At 36.1% G+C, this 15121-nt stretch overlaps 1 protein-coding gene across 6 annotated transcripts in view; it reads right to left on the bottom strand.

Annotated features, from left to right (window-relative positions):
- Positions 1 to 1592: 1592 nt before the first annotated feature.
- The window catches only part of LOC144979928 (acetylcholine receptor subunit delta-like), an 18595-nt gene continuing 5066 nt past the window's right edge, over positions 1593 to 15121 (bottom strand). For 5 of the 6 annotated variants that reach the window (XM_078927243.1, XM_078927253.1, XM_078927232.1 and 2 more), the window contains exons 3-8: positions 14130 to 14260; positions 11682 to 11799; positions 10422 to 10583; positions 5200 to 5329; positions 3734 to 3906; positions 1593 to 2407 (exon numbers count right to left, since the gene is read on the bottom strand). In XM_078927243.1, the coding sequence (XP_078783369.1) occupies positions 2132 to 2407; positions 3734 to 3906; positions 5200 to 5329; positions 10422 to 10583; positions 11682 to 11799; positions 14130 to 14260 (990 nt within the window). In that variant the 3' untranslated portion in view covers positions 1593 to 2131. Of the gene's footprint in view, positions 2408 to 3733; positions 3907 to 5199; positions 5330 to 10421; positions 10584 to 11681; positions 11800 to 14129; positions 14261 to 14491; positions 14627 to 15121 lie in introns of those variants that run through there. The other variant, XM_078927272.1, reaches the window with a different exon arrangement.

Raw genomic sequence — 15121 nt, 5'->3', positions numbered from 1 at the left:
ATGAGAATAGAGGCAGCCTTAGGAATAATATAATTAACATAACAGGTCACTTACTACTTTGAATTCAATTTACTGACAGTACTGTGACGGTGTATACGTCTCGCCATGTTAGATACTTCTTTCAATCATGCTTCCGCCGCTCTGTCGCATTTGTTCATTCGAGTCATTTTGAATTTTTACAACGGCTTGAAAACTTTTATAACTAATGATTACTAGAACAAATGTTGTGGCTTTATAACAGACAGAACGAATTGACGTCATTCAGTTCTTTGTTATTGTTTTTAGCCAGTTTCAGTTCTTTGTTATTGTTTTTAGCCAGTCATGTTTATGAGTAGTTCTCATTAAATAGTATCAATCAGACTATAAACGTCTAAGGTTACACATTGTTTTGTGTGTTGGTCCGTCTAGCGGATATTATGAGCAATGACAATGACAATTTTTGTCTATTTTGAATGTTAATCACCTATCGTCTATCTGACGTAAAAACTTTTTGACTTAAATGAAAAAAACCCAACCCATTTTGGCAGTTTACGACAAATTGGTGAGTTAAAGGTCCTTATCATGGTTTTAGAGATAGGTTTCCCAGTTGTATCTTAACCAACATAATTTGTATTAATAAAAATGTATAGGAAACCCATAAATAACAACAACAACAACAACAACAACAACAGCAACAACAACATACAGATGATTCACGGTAGACGGTAAGATCTTTTATTCAGCACAGCAAACTACATTTAGTAAACATGTTTATAACATCATCCGCCCCCCCCCCCCCCCCCCCCCCGGTGATATGATGTTTTTAACTATTGTCACTGAATCCTTTATTGAAGAAATGTTTTGCTTGACACGCTCGTGTTGCTGAAGACATAATTATTGGTTTACCTTATTATTCCAAACGATTTATAACAATAGTTTAAGTTTCAGTTGATATCACGTCTACTCCAAATTTACATTCGATAAGCCCAACTGTTTGTGAGGAATAGGAGACTTTTCATTTCAAAGAATGAAGTGAATAATCGAAATGAACATTTATATTGCTTATTGGCAAGGGTTGACCATGCCCAATGCACTTCACCACAATATTTCATTTATTTCTTGAACGGGCCATATGGAACCAATTCATACGGTTGAAGTTGCCATTTATGCGCCTATTTGTAATAGCACTTTTGCAATATCGATCATTGCCTATAGTCACAACCTAAGCCGATAAAGAAAATGTGGGTTTAATGCCTCACCCAAGGATGCAACGCTAGGCAGAGATTTTGTCATTCATCTGGGCACTTAGCGGGGACAAAATCTCTGGCTTTAGTGACAAGAGGAGACACCCTACGCTTAGATAATACTTCCTTGTCCTGATTTCACTCAAATATTGCTTCAACTATACCAGATCGATAAAGATGAACAACTTGTCAACAAGTCACACATGGAATAGTAAATTAGTCAGATGACACAGATTGTGTTTGGAGTGTGAAGCTATTCAAAATTTAACTATTTTACACAACAATATCCCTTTGATTTTCATTTGTTTGAGACTTGATCGATCCAATGTTACTTGCATATGGACAAAGAGGTCAATTCATAGTCAGACATTAAAACTTGTTTTTTATTTAATTAAGGATTTAATATTACAGATCAAGGCACGACTTGTCTTATGCACCAGATATGATATACAAAATAGCAACGTTTTGAGATCTTAAAAAATGTTATTAGATGACACATGGGAAGCAGAAGTCATGGCGACACACCTTCCTCTCTTCCGGTCCAAAACTCATTGGAAGGAAACAAAAATGCAATGTCAAAATACTGGTCTCAATCTCCATGAAAGTGTGTGTGTAACCACTCATCCTGAGGACTAAGAATTAATAGGATACATAGTGGTGGCATTACTATTTTAACAATAGGGTGTATAGGCATATTCTTATGATCAAAGGCGTAAAAGAGCGAGGGTGATGAATTGACAACCAGCATTTATTTAGGCTAGAAAATAAGATGACAGCTCTCTGGATCAGAAAATTAGTTGCATATGTTAAATATCCAGTCCTCCGGAGGACTGGTTTCACACTTCCAAAGAGATTGGAACCAGTATTTTGACATCACACAGTTGTTCCATATTGGCAGGCCTGATATGTTAAGAAGTGGCAAAAATAAAGTACCACATAGTCAGCACCAAGGTTACTACATTCATTAATCCAAAGAAAAACTTGTTGATGTGCCTGGAGATTATTCTGTACTTGTTGTAAACACGGAATTTAGAGTTGTCGCCCTTGTAGTCCGGCACATCTTGAGTAACTTCTGGTTGCGGCTCTTTCTCTATCTCCATTGACTCCACAGCTTTCGTGATTGCTGACAATTTTTTGACAGTGTCCTGGTAACTTAGCTTGCATTGTATGGCGGATTCCTCTTTCTGAAATTTTAGATGTTTAATTAATTAATCGATTTCCTGAAGCTTAAAACTATAAATTTATAAAAGAATAAGTATAAGTACATATTAGCAAGAAGTGTCTTAATGTAAGCAACATTTATTTGACATTGAAAATCCAATTAAAACTAAAGTTTGTGCTCAATACTTAATCAATATTTTACATTATTTTACATTTGCATTCAATCTCTTGAGACGACATTCATCATTCCCAATAACGACTAATTTTTCACAAACCTTTTCAAACATTTTATACAGGAATATAATAGGCTTCTGTTTCAACATAGATTTGCCTCTTGTTAACGTGTTAATGAAGATCATTTTGAAGTCATGAAATTATTATTTACAATATTTGATTGGTTGCTAATACAATGAACATGGGTGACGGTAACAATTTGAATGTAGGAAACCTAAAACATTATACTTTTGAAGTTGTGGTAAATAGTTCTGATGACAGTGATTGTTAAATTTAAAGTTTGGGTTATTTTAGCAATTGTGATTATTCTAGTAATGAGTTTGAATACTGATTCAAAGAGTACCAGACACGATCAACGAAAAATCTATACTAAAACAGATAGAGGTGTAAATTGTATTTTTTGTTTGTTGTTGTTTAGATATGAAATGTTGTGTTGTTTTTTGGGGGCTATATCATCGTGTATATGTTGAGTAGGATCATAGATCCCGTCAGTTAGAATTTACCCCGCATTTTTCTAAATTTAGATAATTGACTTAGATATCTGACATATTGCTAAACTTAAGCAATACATTGGTTTAAACTTTACACAGTATTTTGATTTATACATAATTATAAAGAATGGATCACACCTTGATATCCTTGACAAGAAGAAATGTGACCCTTCTCCTCAAAGCGGGTTATGTCGGGTTCTCTTAGATGTAACCATGTATATGTATTTTAATGAGACTTGGGTAAGCGCTTATGTTTGATTGAGGAGAAACAATGTTCTCAATGTGAGAAAAACTAAAACATTAATTTCTGATCATTTCCTTTTTGACATCTGGTTCATTCCGATAAAATACTGTTTTCAGTTGTTGGGTCACACATACAGAGTAAATTTTGAATTTTGTAAATTGCTTTGTAAAAATGTTATATTGCGCTTAACTAAATTTACCACAAAGCACACATTTGAAATCTAATATTATTCATCTCCATTTTTTTACTTTAAAACTATATATTTTCTTTATGAAACAGAATCATCCCTTTTATATTAAAAGAGGCAAAAAATGGCCGGTCATAAGAATCCAAAAACCCACTAAATATCCGATAAAGGTTGACCCATAAGTGATGCGTACCTCATCTCTGTCATGCAGATATACAGTCAAAATGGCTGCCGCGACAGAGATCACAGAAGACAAAAGAAGGCCAAACAAGTATTTGGTGAGGGCAGGTACGACGTTCGATACTTGCGGTGTCATTGTGCTCACCATGCTTAGGAACACAGACAGGGATAGCAGGACTGTGATGGCTGGAACGATAGGAAATAAAGCAATGACCTTAACTACGAATTCGTATTTTATTAGGGAGTAAATTTGTCACACACATTTGGAATTGGATGTTAGCAAATTGGGATTGAGATCTTAAAAAGTGGGTATGTTTCAGTGCCAGTAAGGCAGAAAAAAAAAACAAATATAAAAATCATCCAAAAGACTTATCTTGCCTTGACAGTCGAGGCAGCCTGATTTTGGATGGTTTCTGGCCTTGTTTTTTTGTGTGCTTTATTAATGCGTGGTCTGGCACTGTTCCATAATACTTTTTCAGATGTTTATCTTACACTAGCACCAGCTTCCTATTTTGGCACTTTGACAATTTGTGATTGAGGCACTGCACTGGGTATTTGGTAAAATAATAACTGATTTGCTCATTCTATATCGATCAAGAGGCCAACATCAGAAATATGCATTGAAGTCATGGATGGAGGACATGTTTAAATGATGAAAAGACAGAATACTAGGAAAAGGGCAGTCTCTGTGCTGTGATGCTCCTTGTACGCCGTCAGAAACTGTTCTTCTAGATTATTCGATTTGAGATGTGCAAGAGTTGAAAAAGAATGACTTTTTATAAAAGCTTCGAAAGGAACGGAAGGTTGGAATTTGGACGGCAGTTTTCCAATTCGTTTTTGTCCAGCGATGTTTTTTTTCAACAGTGATTGAACTAGAATTCTCTTGAAAGGGGTTGGAACCGTGCCAGATAATAGAGAGGTAATAATGATTTTTGTAATTGATGGTGTGAGAGAATCAATGCATGGCTTCAAGATCTTGGTTGGAGGAGGATTCAGCTCGCACGATTTTGTGGAAGCTCTAAGTATGATGCTTTTAACAAACTACTCTGTAACAAGCTGAAAGTCACGGAGTAGATTTCCATTAAAAGTAAAATCATCTGAAAGATTTCCGGAGGTGTCCAAATGATTTATGATGTTTTAGATTTTTCAGAGAAAAACTTCGCAAATTCCGGCGGGATATAATATTAATACGAGTCTATTCATAAAGATGGTGGCAAAACTCTTGTTTTCATCATGATAATGATAAATCTGTATTCTTTACACTATGGACATTTTATGCGGCCTGATATGACCTTGTTTGGACATGGCAATGTCAGGTCTTGACACAACAACATAATACTGTTTTGATATGTCACATTTCTGCCAAAGGAAAACAAATTAAAAGGCAAAAAACCCCAACTAATTCCAGTAACATTTGATTTTGAATAAATAAAACATACAAATAACGTTGTATGCAAACTATGGAACGCGGCAACTTACCATAGCTAATCTTTTCCCCAGACTCAATTGGAATGATAAAGACCAGGTTGTTGAGTACAGACAAGAGAACGACAGGAACAATAACATTGAGAACGATTGTGGCCGACCGTCGCTTTAATTTTAGATTGACCTGCAAATTAAAGTTTTGAAAAATATCTATATCATACTACTATGCAAAATGAAAGATGTGTACACAACTGAAAAACATCTAATGATTCTTATATTATTATATTTTGTTTTATATCTCAAGCGAATCAAGGGATGTATGAATATCCTTCTTTTGTTGTAATACAATATGCTCTTATAAAGTGCCACGAATCCATAATTTATGTTGTGTATCTTACTGTTCACGCTCTCGATGTTCTTTAAAAAGCGAGCCGCTATGTGGTCTAGTGGTACGACACTCACCTTTGGGTCGGAAGTTCCTGAGTTCGAGTCCCGAGGGACGTATGGTTGAGTCCTTGGAACATGCTCTTTACTCATACTCTCTCACCGTAATAAGGTGTAAATTGAGTAATTGGTCGTTAACAGCGTTATCTCTGTTAGAAAAAATTGTAATATTTCATAACAGGCTACATGTCTGGTCCTACTTGTTAAGTTTGCTGTTGGATTGGGACACCTTGTATAGCGCTTTGAACATGTTTAGTGGATATTGCTCTATATGAATGCTCAAGAAAAATAGAAAAGAAAGAAAGAAAAAAGCAAAACAACACAACGAAACAAAATACTTGAGTATTACAATCAATATATCCAACGGAGAAAGAGACAAAAATCATGGTTCTTTCCTCTTAGAGTGGGATGCATCTTTAAAAGTATCTCAATACTATTGTTCAGAGGCTTGCTACTAGCAGGTAAATTATTCCATAAGAGAAAAATATTTGGAAAAAAATGAGTATAGCCGACATTCAATATAGGAGGCAGAAATATTCAAGTTTGATATCCCTAGTTTGTATTTTACTTATCTTTGTTATTGATCTTTACTGGTGTCTCTATATAACCATTTAATCCTTGGTACTGAGTTTTTATTTCAGACCTAGCCCATGCTTCACCATCAACCATCCAAACTGTTTCTTTTGTGAAAACACTACTGTAATATATCTCAGATAAAGATCTGAACAAGTTATTATGAAAGGTGCCAGACAAAGCAAGAAAGAAGAATAAACATCCCCAAAAATTCAGTCTACCTCCCCAGTCGAGGTAGACTGAATTTTTGGGATGTTTTTTTTTTCTTGTATTTTTCTTTCTTGCTTTGTCTCGCACCTTTCATACACACTTTTTCAGAGCTTTATATTACGCCGTTGCCTGCTCTTTCATTTCTGAATTTAATATGTCTCAACGTATTCTTCAGTACTTTTGTCTTCTTTTTTCTCTCGATCAAACCGAACATTGGCTTAATAAAGGTTCTGTGGCATTTCTCTTCAAATGAAGAGAAAACATGATGGACACTTGGGTGAGATAAAGATCTGAAAGTATAAATGAAACATTGCCAGACAAAGCAGAATGAAGATACACAATGCGCTCCGATTTGAACTAGTCTATGTTTGTTATGCATATATGTGGGTTTTTTTGTTATTCCTTAAGTCAATATTTTAAAGAATTTCACTGAATCTTTGACAGTGACGTCAAGAAACATCCAACAAACGAGTCATCAATCTTCTTGGGTTACCTGATATCGTCCATCTTCTTCATTTCTTTTCTTTACAGTGATGGCTCTCAAAGGCTGGATTTGTTCTACAATAAGTTGACACGGGAATTATTAGGACTGCTCAACTGCAGCTACTCATTTGGAGAAACAATAGTCATCAATGATAAAAGGAAATGTCGAGGGTTTTATAGTCCGTTTCATAATTAACCAGTAGATTTTTGACCTACGAAAACATGGGATTTGTGACACAACCTCACACGTGCTCGGACAAACATGGTTGTTTATAAACAGTAACGTGAATGGAATCGACCTCTCTCTGATCACTGTTAGTATTTTTATACCGCCAAATGGGTGACTAGTTTATCACACGATTTTCTCGATCAGATTATGAACGTTTAAATCTACACATAGTGTCGTGTGTTAGTTCTATTATTTAAACATATACCATCGATAGCAAAACCTGTGTAGTTTGCTGTGTCTACCAATCACTGCCATTGTTTACATTATGACGATTGTCCGAGAGGCGTGTTTATCCACCTGTCTATTCATATCCAAGCGTGAGACGAATCTCTCTAAAACTGTTTATTGTATGGCACTGATCTTTTACATGATTCTTCTATATAGTACGACCCAACACAAATATTTTCCCACAGATTAAGGATTTTCCTTATCTGCTCTATATTAAAAAACTTTTGGGGTAATTGATTTCAACTCTCTCTTTATTGTACAATGTCGTGAGTACAATGGTCATTATTTCAAAATCAAGTAGCAATATTTCAATGTGAACACATGTGCGCCTTTTCATTCTTGTGCTCCAAATTCAACTAGTCGGATTGTTAATGTTCCAATGTGTCTTGCTTCACGATTGTAGTAAAACAAAGCTTTTCAATGTCACTGTATTGCATTTCAAATCATTTTTCTAAAACTTAAGAATAGAATGTCAAAAATAAAAATAAAGCAAAAAATCACGGTACGCCTCTGATTTTATGAATGAATAAATAATATTGCAATGATTGTGATTTGTGTTTACAAAAAGTAGACACGTGTACAATTGAACATTGAGGCAACGGTGTTATGGTCTAAGAGAGATAATTATTATATTATCTCATCCCCTAACGTAGTTGTCCTCGACCTTTGGTCACGTGCCATTGGATTGAATGATTTTTAGTGCAGTCCCTGTTTGAGTCGTGTGAGCGTGAGGTTCTGTGTGGAAATGGAGATGGTCGATCGGTTAATGGAGTTTGAAAATGTAACTATGTGTGTTTGTAAGTATGCCGTCTGGTAGTGTAAGTATCGTTCGTAATAAATTTTTAATTGTTTTAAACGCTTAGATATTCCTTTTGTTTAACTTGATATCATGTTCGTCTTTTCTACTGCTTAGTCCTTGGGGTGCACTCATACGGAAGTTGTACCATCAAGCCGACCCACCTTTTGTCTATCTCTGTTTCTCTTCTTCTCTCCATCTTGCCTCATATTTCAACATTGTGAGCCCTGTTCTCAGCAACAACGAGCTTGGTGAGTTCTTCCGGACAAATGTGTGAGTTAGAGAAGGCTGCATACTCTCCCCAATGCTCTTCAACGTCTTCCTAGAGAAAATTAAGAGCGAAGCTCTCGAACATTATCAAACCTCTGTATCAATCGGCGGACGAAAATTGTGTAATTTGCGTTTTGCTGACGACATAGACCTCATGACTGAAAGCGAACAAGAACTACAAGATATAACTAACTCACTAAGACATAAAGCAATGCAGTACGACATGGAAATAAGTACAGAAAAGTCTCAGATACTGGTAAACACCAGAAATGATGGACATGCAGAATTAAATACTTAGGTGTTCTGCTAACCAAGGACGGCACCAGTACAACTAAGATTAAGGCAAGAAGAGGAATGTCAACAGCAACACTAACGAGACGGACAAAAATATGGAAAAGTCCAATCAATTTCGAAATAAAAATTAAACTGGTACTTTCCATCTTACTATACAGCTGAGAGTAAGGGACATTAACTGCGGAATTAGAACGCAGAATCTCTGCTTTTGAGATGAAAAGTTATCGAAAACTTCTGCGGGTGCCGTTTATAGAACACAGAACCAATAAAGACGTACTGGAAGAATTGCAAGATCGTGGAGGACGACAGGAACCCCTCATCACCAGAATTAGAACGATGAAACTGCCATGGTTTGGTCACAATGTGAGGCATGAAGGTTTGTGCAGAATGGTGATGGAGGGCACCTTTGAAGGAGGAAGACAAAGGAACGTTTGGATGGACAATATCAAGGAATGGACAGGAATGAAGATGGAAGAACTCATGGAGAAGACCAACAATAGAGAAGAATGGCGGAAAGTGGTGAGAGCTGCATCCCATGTATCCCCCCCCCCCCCCCCCCCCCCCCCCCCCCCCCCCGACGATTATCAGATCATGGGATGAATGAATGAGCCTTGAGCCTTTTGTCTGTGGATCTTTATATATTACGGGCCCATTTGTCTGCTGTCTGTTGAAAGCGGTTATCTTGAACCCCTCTATATAACCAACGTGACAAACGGTCATTTCTGTGTCATTGTTGAGGCCAGGTATGAGACGCATGCGAATTCAATGAATGTTCACGGTAGTCCTATGCTTTTGTTAAAACAACGGCATGTGGAAAACTATTTTGTAACTTGCTGTGTAAACATTACAATTTTTTAATTGATGCTGTGCACTAAGCTAAAAAACTTACAACATTGCCAGCCGGATATAACATACCAACACACGAAAAGCGATGTGTAACATTAAAGGTTTATAGTCTGGATGATACAATTTAGTGACAACTTTTCCTAACATGGCTGTCTAAAACGAATAACAAAGAGCTGAGTGACGTCAATTTCGTCCCTTCTATACCTGTAACGGTTTAAGTTTTTATTTTAATAGATAGAACGAAGTTGACGCCACTCATGTCTTTTGTTATTGTTTTTTGTCATCCATCTTTATGAGTTATTCTCACTAAACTGCATTAACCAGACTATAAACCTTCAAGATTACACATAATTTTGTTTGTTGGTCCGCTATATTTCCGGATGGCAATGTTGTGAGTTTCTTAACCAAGCTCACAGCATCTATAACTTTAAAAGGAAAAATAATTAATTTATGGATATAAAATTCGGGGGGAAAATGTTTTCTTCGTCGTGGGTATATGTAATTGTCATGCAAAATGTCACTGCATGCTGCAATACAACAAACAGGTTTAAAGATAAACGCCTCTAAGTCAAAGCTTGGATATGAATTATTATTATTAGTTGCAAAACTGTAAGAAGAGTGGAAGAGTTTGGGGACCTGTAAACCATGAGTGAATCTATGGAGTGATGCCTTCAATGATCACTTTACGTCGGTATGCTTAAGGTTGAATTGATGAACTAATGATATGATCTAACTGATGTATCTGTGACCTTTCAAAAACATTACAATTCTTGGATAAAGTTCAATTACATTCATTTCGAGTGCTAACAACCCCAAGCACGAAGGATGATAGATCTGGGTTATCCCTTAATTATTATTGAATCTTAGGGAAGATCTATATTCCTTTTACGTGCCTTTACTTACCGAAGGACAAGAAAATGTTTCCCCTGGCACAACGGAGATATTCTTGATAATAACGAAAGCGTTGAGAAGATCCCAGCCAGGATTAGGATAATAAAACGCCAAGTTGACAGAACCGTCTGAGACGAATTCAATATATGGAAGTGTGTAGCTCATAGGGCACAACTGTAAATGAAATAAGATATATATATATATATATATATATATATATATATATATATATATATATATATATATATATATATATATATATATATATATATATAATTGCGATCAAAAGAAAGTATACACATTTAAAATCTCGCCGCTATCACATGAATAAGTCTTTTAAACAATAAAAGCGCTGTTTTGTGCAGTGGTTTTCACGGTAAGCACACCTACAAGGCTAAAACTGTCCTAGAATTACATCTCTGGTTTTAATAGTTTACATTTTTTTTCTTTTTTTTCTACTAAAATGGTGTATCTGATGCCCTCTACACAAAGTTTGTAGATGTGTCGGTCCTCATCCCCATTGGTTTTCCGCCACTTAAGTTCCACTGCTCGGCGCCGCTGGACAAGGGATGTTCTCTGTAAACCATGAAGCTGAAGTACGTATCAATGAAAAGTCTTGGCAAATTTTGGAAAAGGTTTGCTGCCATGCCTAGGCTGACAAAACAATTCTAAGATTTTTGTAAAGTTACAGGTTCGAAATCTTTTGACAAGACGAGTCATTTTAATCGATCGATATCAATAGGACGAGTTTTCTGGTCCAAAGTGTAAGACTACGGCAGTTTGGATGTATGTTACACACCGCCTCAAATCGGTATCAAGCTGGAATGGACAAGACAAGGAAAATTGAATATAAAATCAAAGCTATAGGAATGGCGAAAATTGATGGTTTTGAATTTGAAAAATCAAAACTCACTCTTGTGAATCTTATAATTCAGTTTTAAGAAGAAGGGTCACACCACAATAATAGCGATTTGAGATGATGGGTCGCATATGACTCCCCGGCATCGTTGCCAATAAAAGGTGAAAAACAATATAAGTGAATTATTGATAGTAGTCATCATAATAATCAACATGGGTGATTCCTAATGACATCAGACATCTTGTTTGATGGATTATATATATATATATATATATATATATATATATATATATATATATATATATATATATATATATATATATATATATTCCTTCATGGAGTGCCTAGGCGAGAGTATCAATGATGCCGTGAGAGGAGGGCGTAATAAAAATAAGAAAGCTAATTGTACATGCCTGTATTTCACAATCCTGCACGTCAAATGGGAATTTTTCCAGCTTAAGTGCACAGTAGGTATGGAATAGCCCACCTGGAACCCAGCCCACTAGACCCTCGGCTGCGAAAAACGTGTGGCTGAAATATAACCCCACATACAATTTATTTAACGTAATATATAATATATATATATATATATATATATATATATATATATATATATATATATATATATATATATATATATATAACTGTAGCCTAAGTAGGTCCGAGATTTTAGACAAATTTCAAGTACCTACTTTAGTTACTTTTTTTTTTCTTTGAGCAAGAACAGAAAAAAAAAAGAAAAGTAGAAAATAAAAACAAACAAAACAAAAACAAACAAACAAACAAGCAACTGAACAATGTCAAAACAAAAAAAAACGAAACAATGCAAGACAAAAAACCTGTTCAAATGTAAAATGATAAAAGAAAAAGTAGAAGAAAGTTTTCCCGGTCTCAAATTGTAAATGTTTCTATACATTGTCGATATTTGAAAATAAATCTGTTTAGCTCCATCATTGAAACATCATTTTTCTTAGTGTTTAAGGAAAGGTTAGGTATTTAAACATTAAACCCATTACAAACGTCATTATCTTGGCATTCTTTGTACAACACAAATTTAAGGGCTGGTTTGTTTTTTTTACTGTGGTTCGTCAACTGTTAACTTAACATGACGATACATCTAAAAAACAACAAACCAACAGTGATGCAGTTTCTTATTTCATTGCTGAAGAAAAATTTGAGCCCAGACCATTTGTTTTTTAACTTCATGTTCTGCTGTTTGGGAACGATGTGTTCGATTTTGTTCACTATTATAATCCAAACTGCTCGTTTTTGCTGTACTTAACGGGGAAAAACCAAAAAAAAAAAAAAAAAAAAAAAAAAAACGAAAAAAAAAAAAATCGAATAACCTGTGAATGTTTGTAAAATACAAACTTTCCTCCGACAAAACACATTTTCCACTTTAGTCACACAAAACTTTTATACATGAGTAGACTAAAAAATCTTGACGCGGCTCTTGTATGTTGAAAACTATAATAGATACGAAATTGACAAAGGTGTCAAAACAACGTTTAGTTTATGTCCTTTCCGTTTATCATTTTAAATGTCAGCATAGTCACATCCCCATAGAGCCACCAACAATGCACCAGTTGTGGCATCGCGTCCAAGAGGAATGAACGTGGTAAACTTCGACACCATCGAGTCACCCCCGCCTGCACCTAACCATCACTGCCAAAATTTCACCCTTTGGGGTGTCTAGTAAGTCTAAAGAAATGAAAAAAAGTCGTTGGCGGTAAATCAGAACTGTGAAAGGAGAGGGGTGTTCAATGACTTTAAGAAAACTTCCTCTTCATATGTTTATTTGAGCATTCTCGGTATCCGACGGACACATACCCTTTTGTAGCCTAGCATTTCTCGAACGATATATCCAACTGTTCCTTATGAAATCCCAAGCCGTTGTGAAATGTCAGATTGTTTTATCCAGCGATTAGCTAGATCAAGTTCGTCAATTCTTTTGTTGATTCGCTCCGGTTGATGAACTTTGTTGACGACCGCTGCAAGCCTACTCATTAATGTTGGTGGAGCTCAAGTAAAGCACTTAACCCACATTTGAACTGTTCGAATACCATTCACGAGTTACCATAAACACGTTTCGGCTCTTTATGAATGTTTATGGGTGCACAGTGCACATCTCTCTGCAGTAATGAACTCAGTCACAATACGCTGTTCATTGCGTAATTCTTTGGTGTGATATCTTCGACCGACATGTTGGAGTCGGAGTTTTATCAAATCAAATAAATAATAATTACAGCAGCTAAAACAAATTTGGTGAACTAAAAGGAGAATAAGTTACGCACATTTTTATGTCTAATTAATATGGGGAGTTTAATAAAATCGGGAATATTCAATCGGCGTTAGGACTTTTCAGTCAAGCCTAATATTTTAGAGCTTGACAGATTTAGATGATCTCGCTCAAATTTGTCATTAAGTCTTAAACATGAGACTTTCAATGAGTCTGAGATTTAAGACTGTAACTTGAGCTTTTTAAAAAAAACTTGAGCTTATATATAGCCGCAATATCTACTAAACGTACTCAAAAGCTTTACAAAGGCTCCCTGACCAACAGCAACACGTAACGTATAGAACAAGACATGACGCCTGTTAGGCGATATTACAATTTTTCCAACAGTGACAACGCTGTTAACGACCAGGTACTCATTTTACCCCGAATACAGTGAGAGAATATGAGTAAAGAGCCTTTGCCAAGGACTCAACTATGAGCCGAGGCTCGAACCCAGGACCTTCCTATCCGAAAGCGAGTGTCATACCACAAATTTGGAGGTTATCTTAATCGATCGGTTTATGGCTTAAACGTTGTCTAACTACTATGAAATCAGCTGTTTTGTCAGGCCATAGAAATTTACGTGTAATCATCCTCGAAAGCGTCTCTCTCTCCAAGGGTGTTGATGATCAATAGACGGGGTCGCCATACTTGATTGGGTAACGGGGCTAATCTATTAAAATTGTCATAGTCATCATCTTCCCATGTATGCACCTGGTGAAAATGATATAGAAAGAATATGTAAATCAAAATCGAAGCATCCTCACATACAAACACACCGGAGAAAAATTCATTGAGTATATCTAACTTTCCCTATCATTTACTGTTACTGTTATATTCCCTATTAGAGAGCCTCGCCTTTGGCCGACCAACCTCCGCTGCACGTCCAACTCGCCTTGAGCATGCATTCACGTAAAATATAAAGATTTTTTAAAAAAAACCTACCTCTGTTTCAAAAACTAGCATCTTTCACCTTTCTAAGAAACATTTTGATTTTTCAGAACTTTAGTTCGTTAAAAAATACCGGCCAATCTGACCCGTTGAGTCGAATGAAAACGAAATTTTGTTGTTTACACTGTTCAAAGGAAATGCCGTAAATAAGCTTTCATGGACTTCCTGTGTTGTTTTTACAGTGTCACGTGACCGTTTTGAGAAATTTGTCGTCTGCTACAAATAATTAGACCGGTAGGGGGTAGATATTTTCGTTGGAGCAGAGAAAAAGTGAGTATTATTTCTTGGACTTGTAGAGAGGCCTAGGGTCCACCAGCAGTCAAGTTGATTGAATAAAAGAAAAAAAGGCCTTTTTTATCCGCCGCCACCACCACCATGAGAGTGGAGGGTGAGGGGGGGGGGGGGGGGGGGTGTTGCATGAAGACGAAAGGGAGACGTGTCGCTTGGTGACCTTGTGGGACGTAGAGCATCCCAAGGATGCTGGCAGCAGTTGCCGGTGTTCTTAACCCCTTAACGGCGAAGCTAATTTTTTGCTTTTAGATAATAGTTTGCTTTTATCTTTATTATTGTTAACGGGGAATACAGCGTTTCCACCAAGAGAGCAGTCAGATTATCGCAACTCGG

This window comes from Berghia stephanieae, chromosome 1, assembly GCF_034508935.2.
Source record: "Berghia stephanieae isolate SIO BIC M18660-M18661 chromosome 1, UCSD_Bste_1.3, whole genome shotgun sequence".
In the NCBI taxonomy this organism is placed as follows: domain Eukaryota; kingdom Metazoa; phylum Mollusca; class Gastropoda; order Nudibranchia; family Aeolidiidae; genus Berghia; species Berghia stephanieae.
The sequence above is the reverse complement of the archived record's forward strand: the minus strand, read 5'-3'. Positions and strand labels throughout refer to the sequence as shown.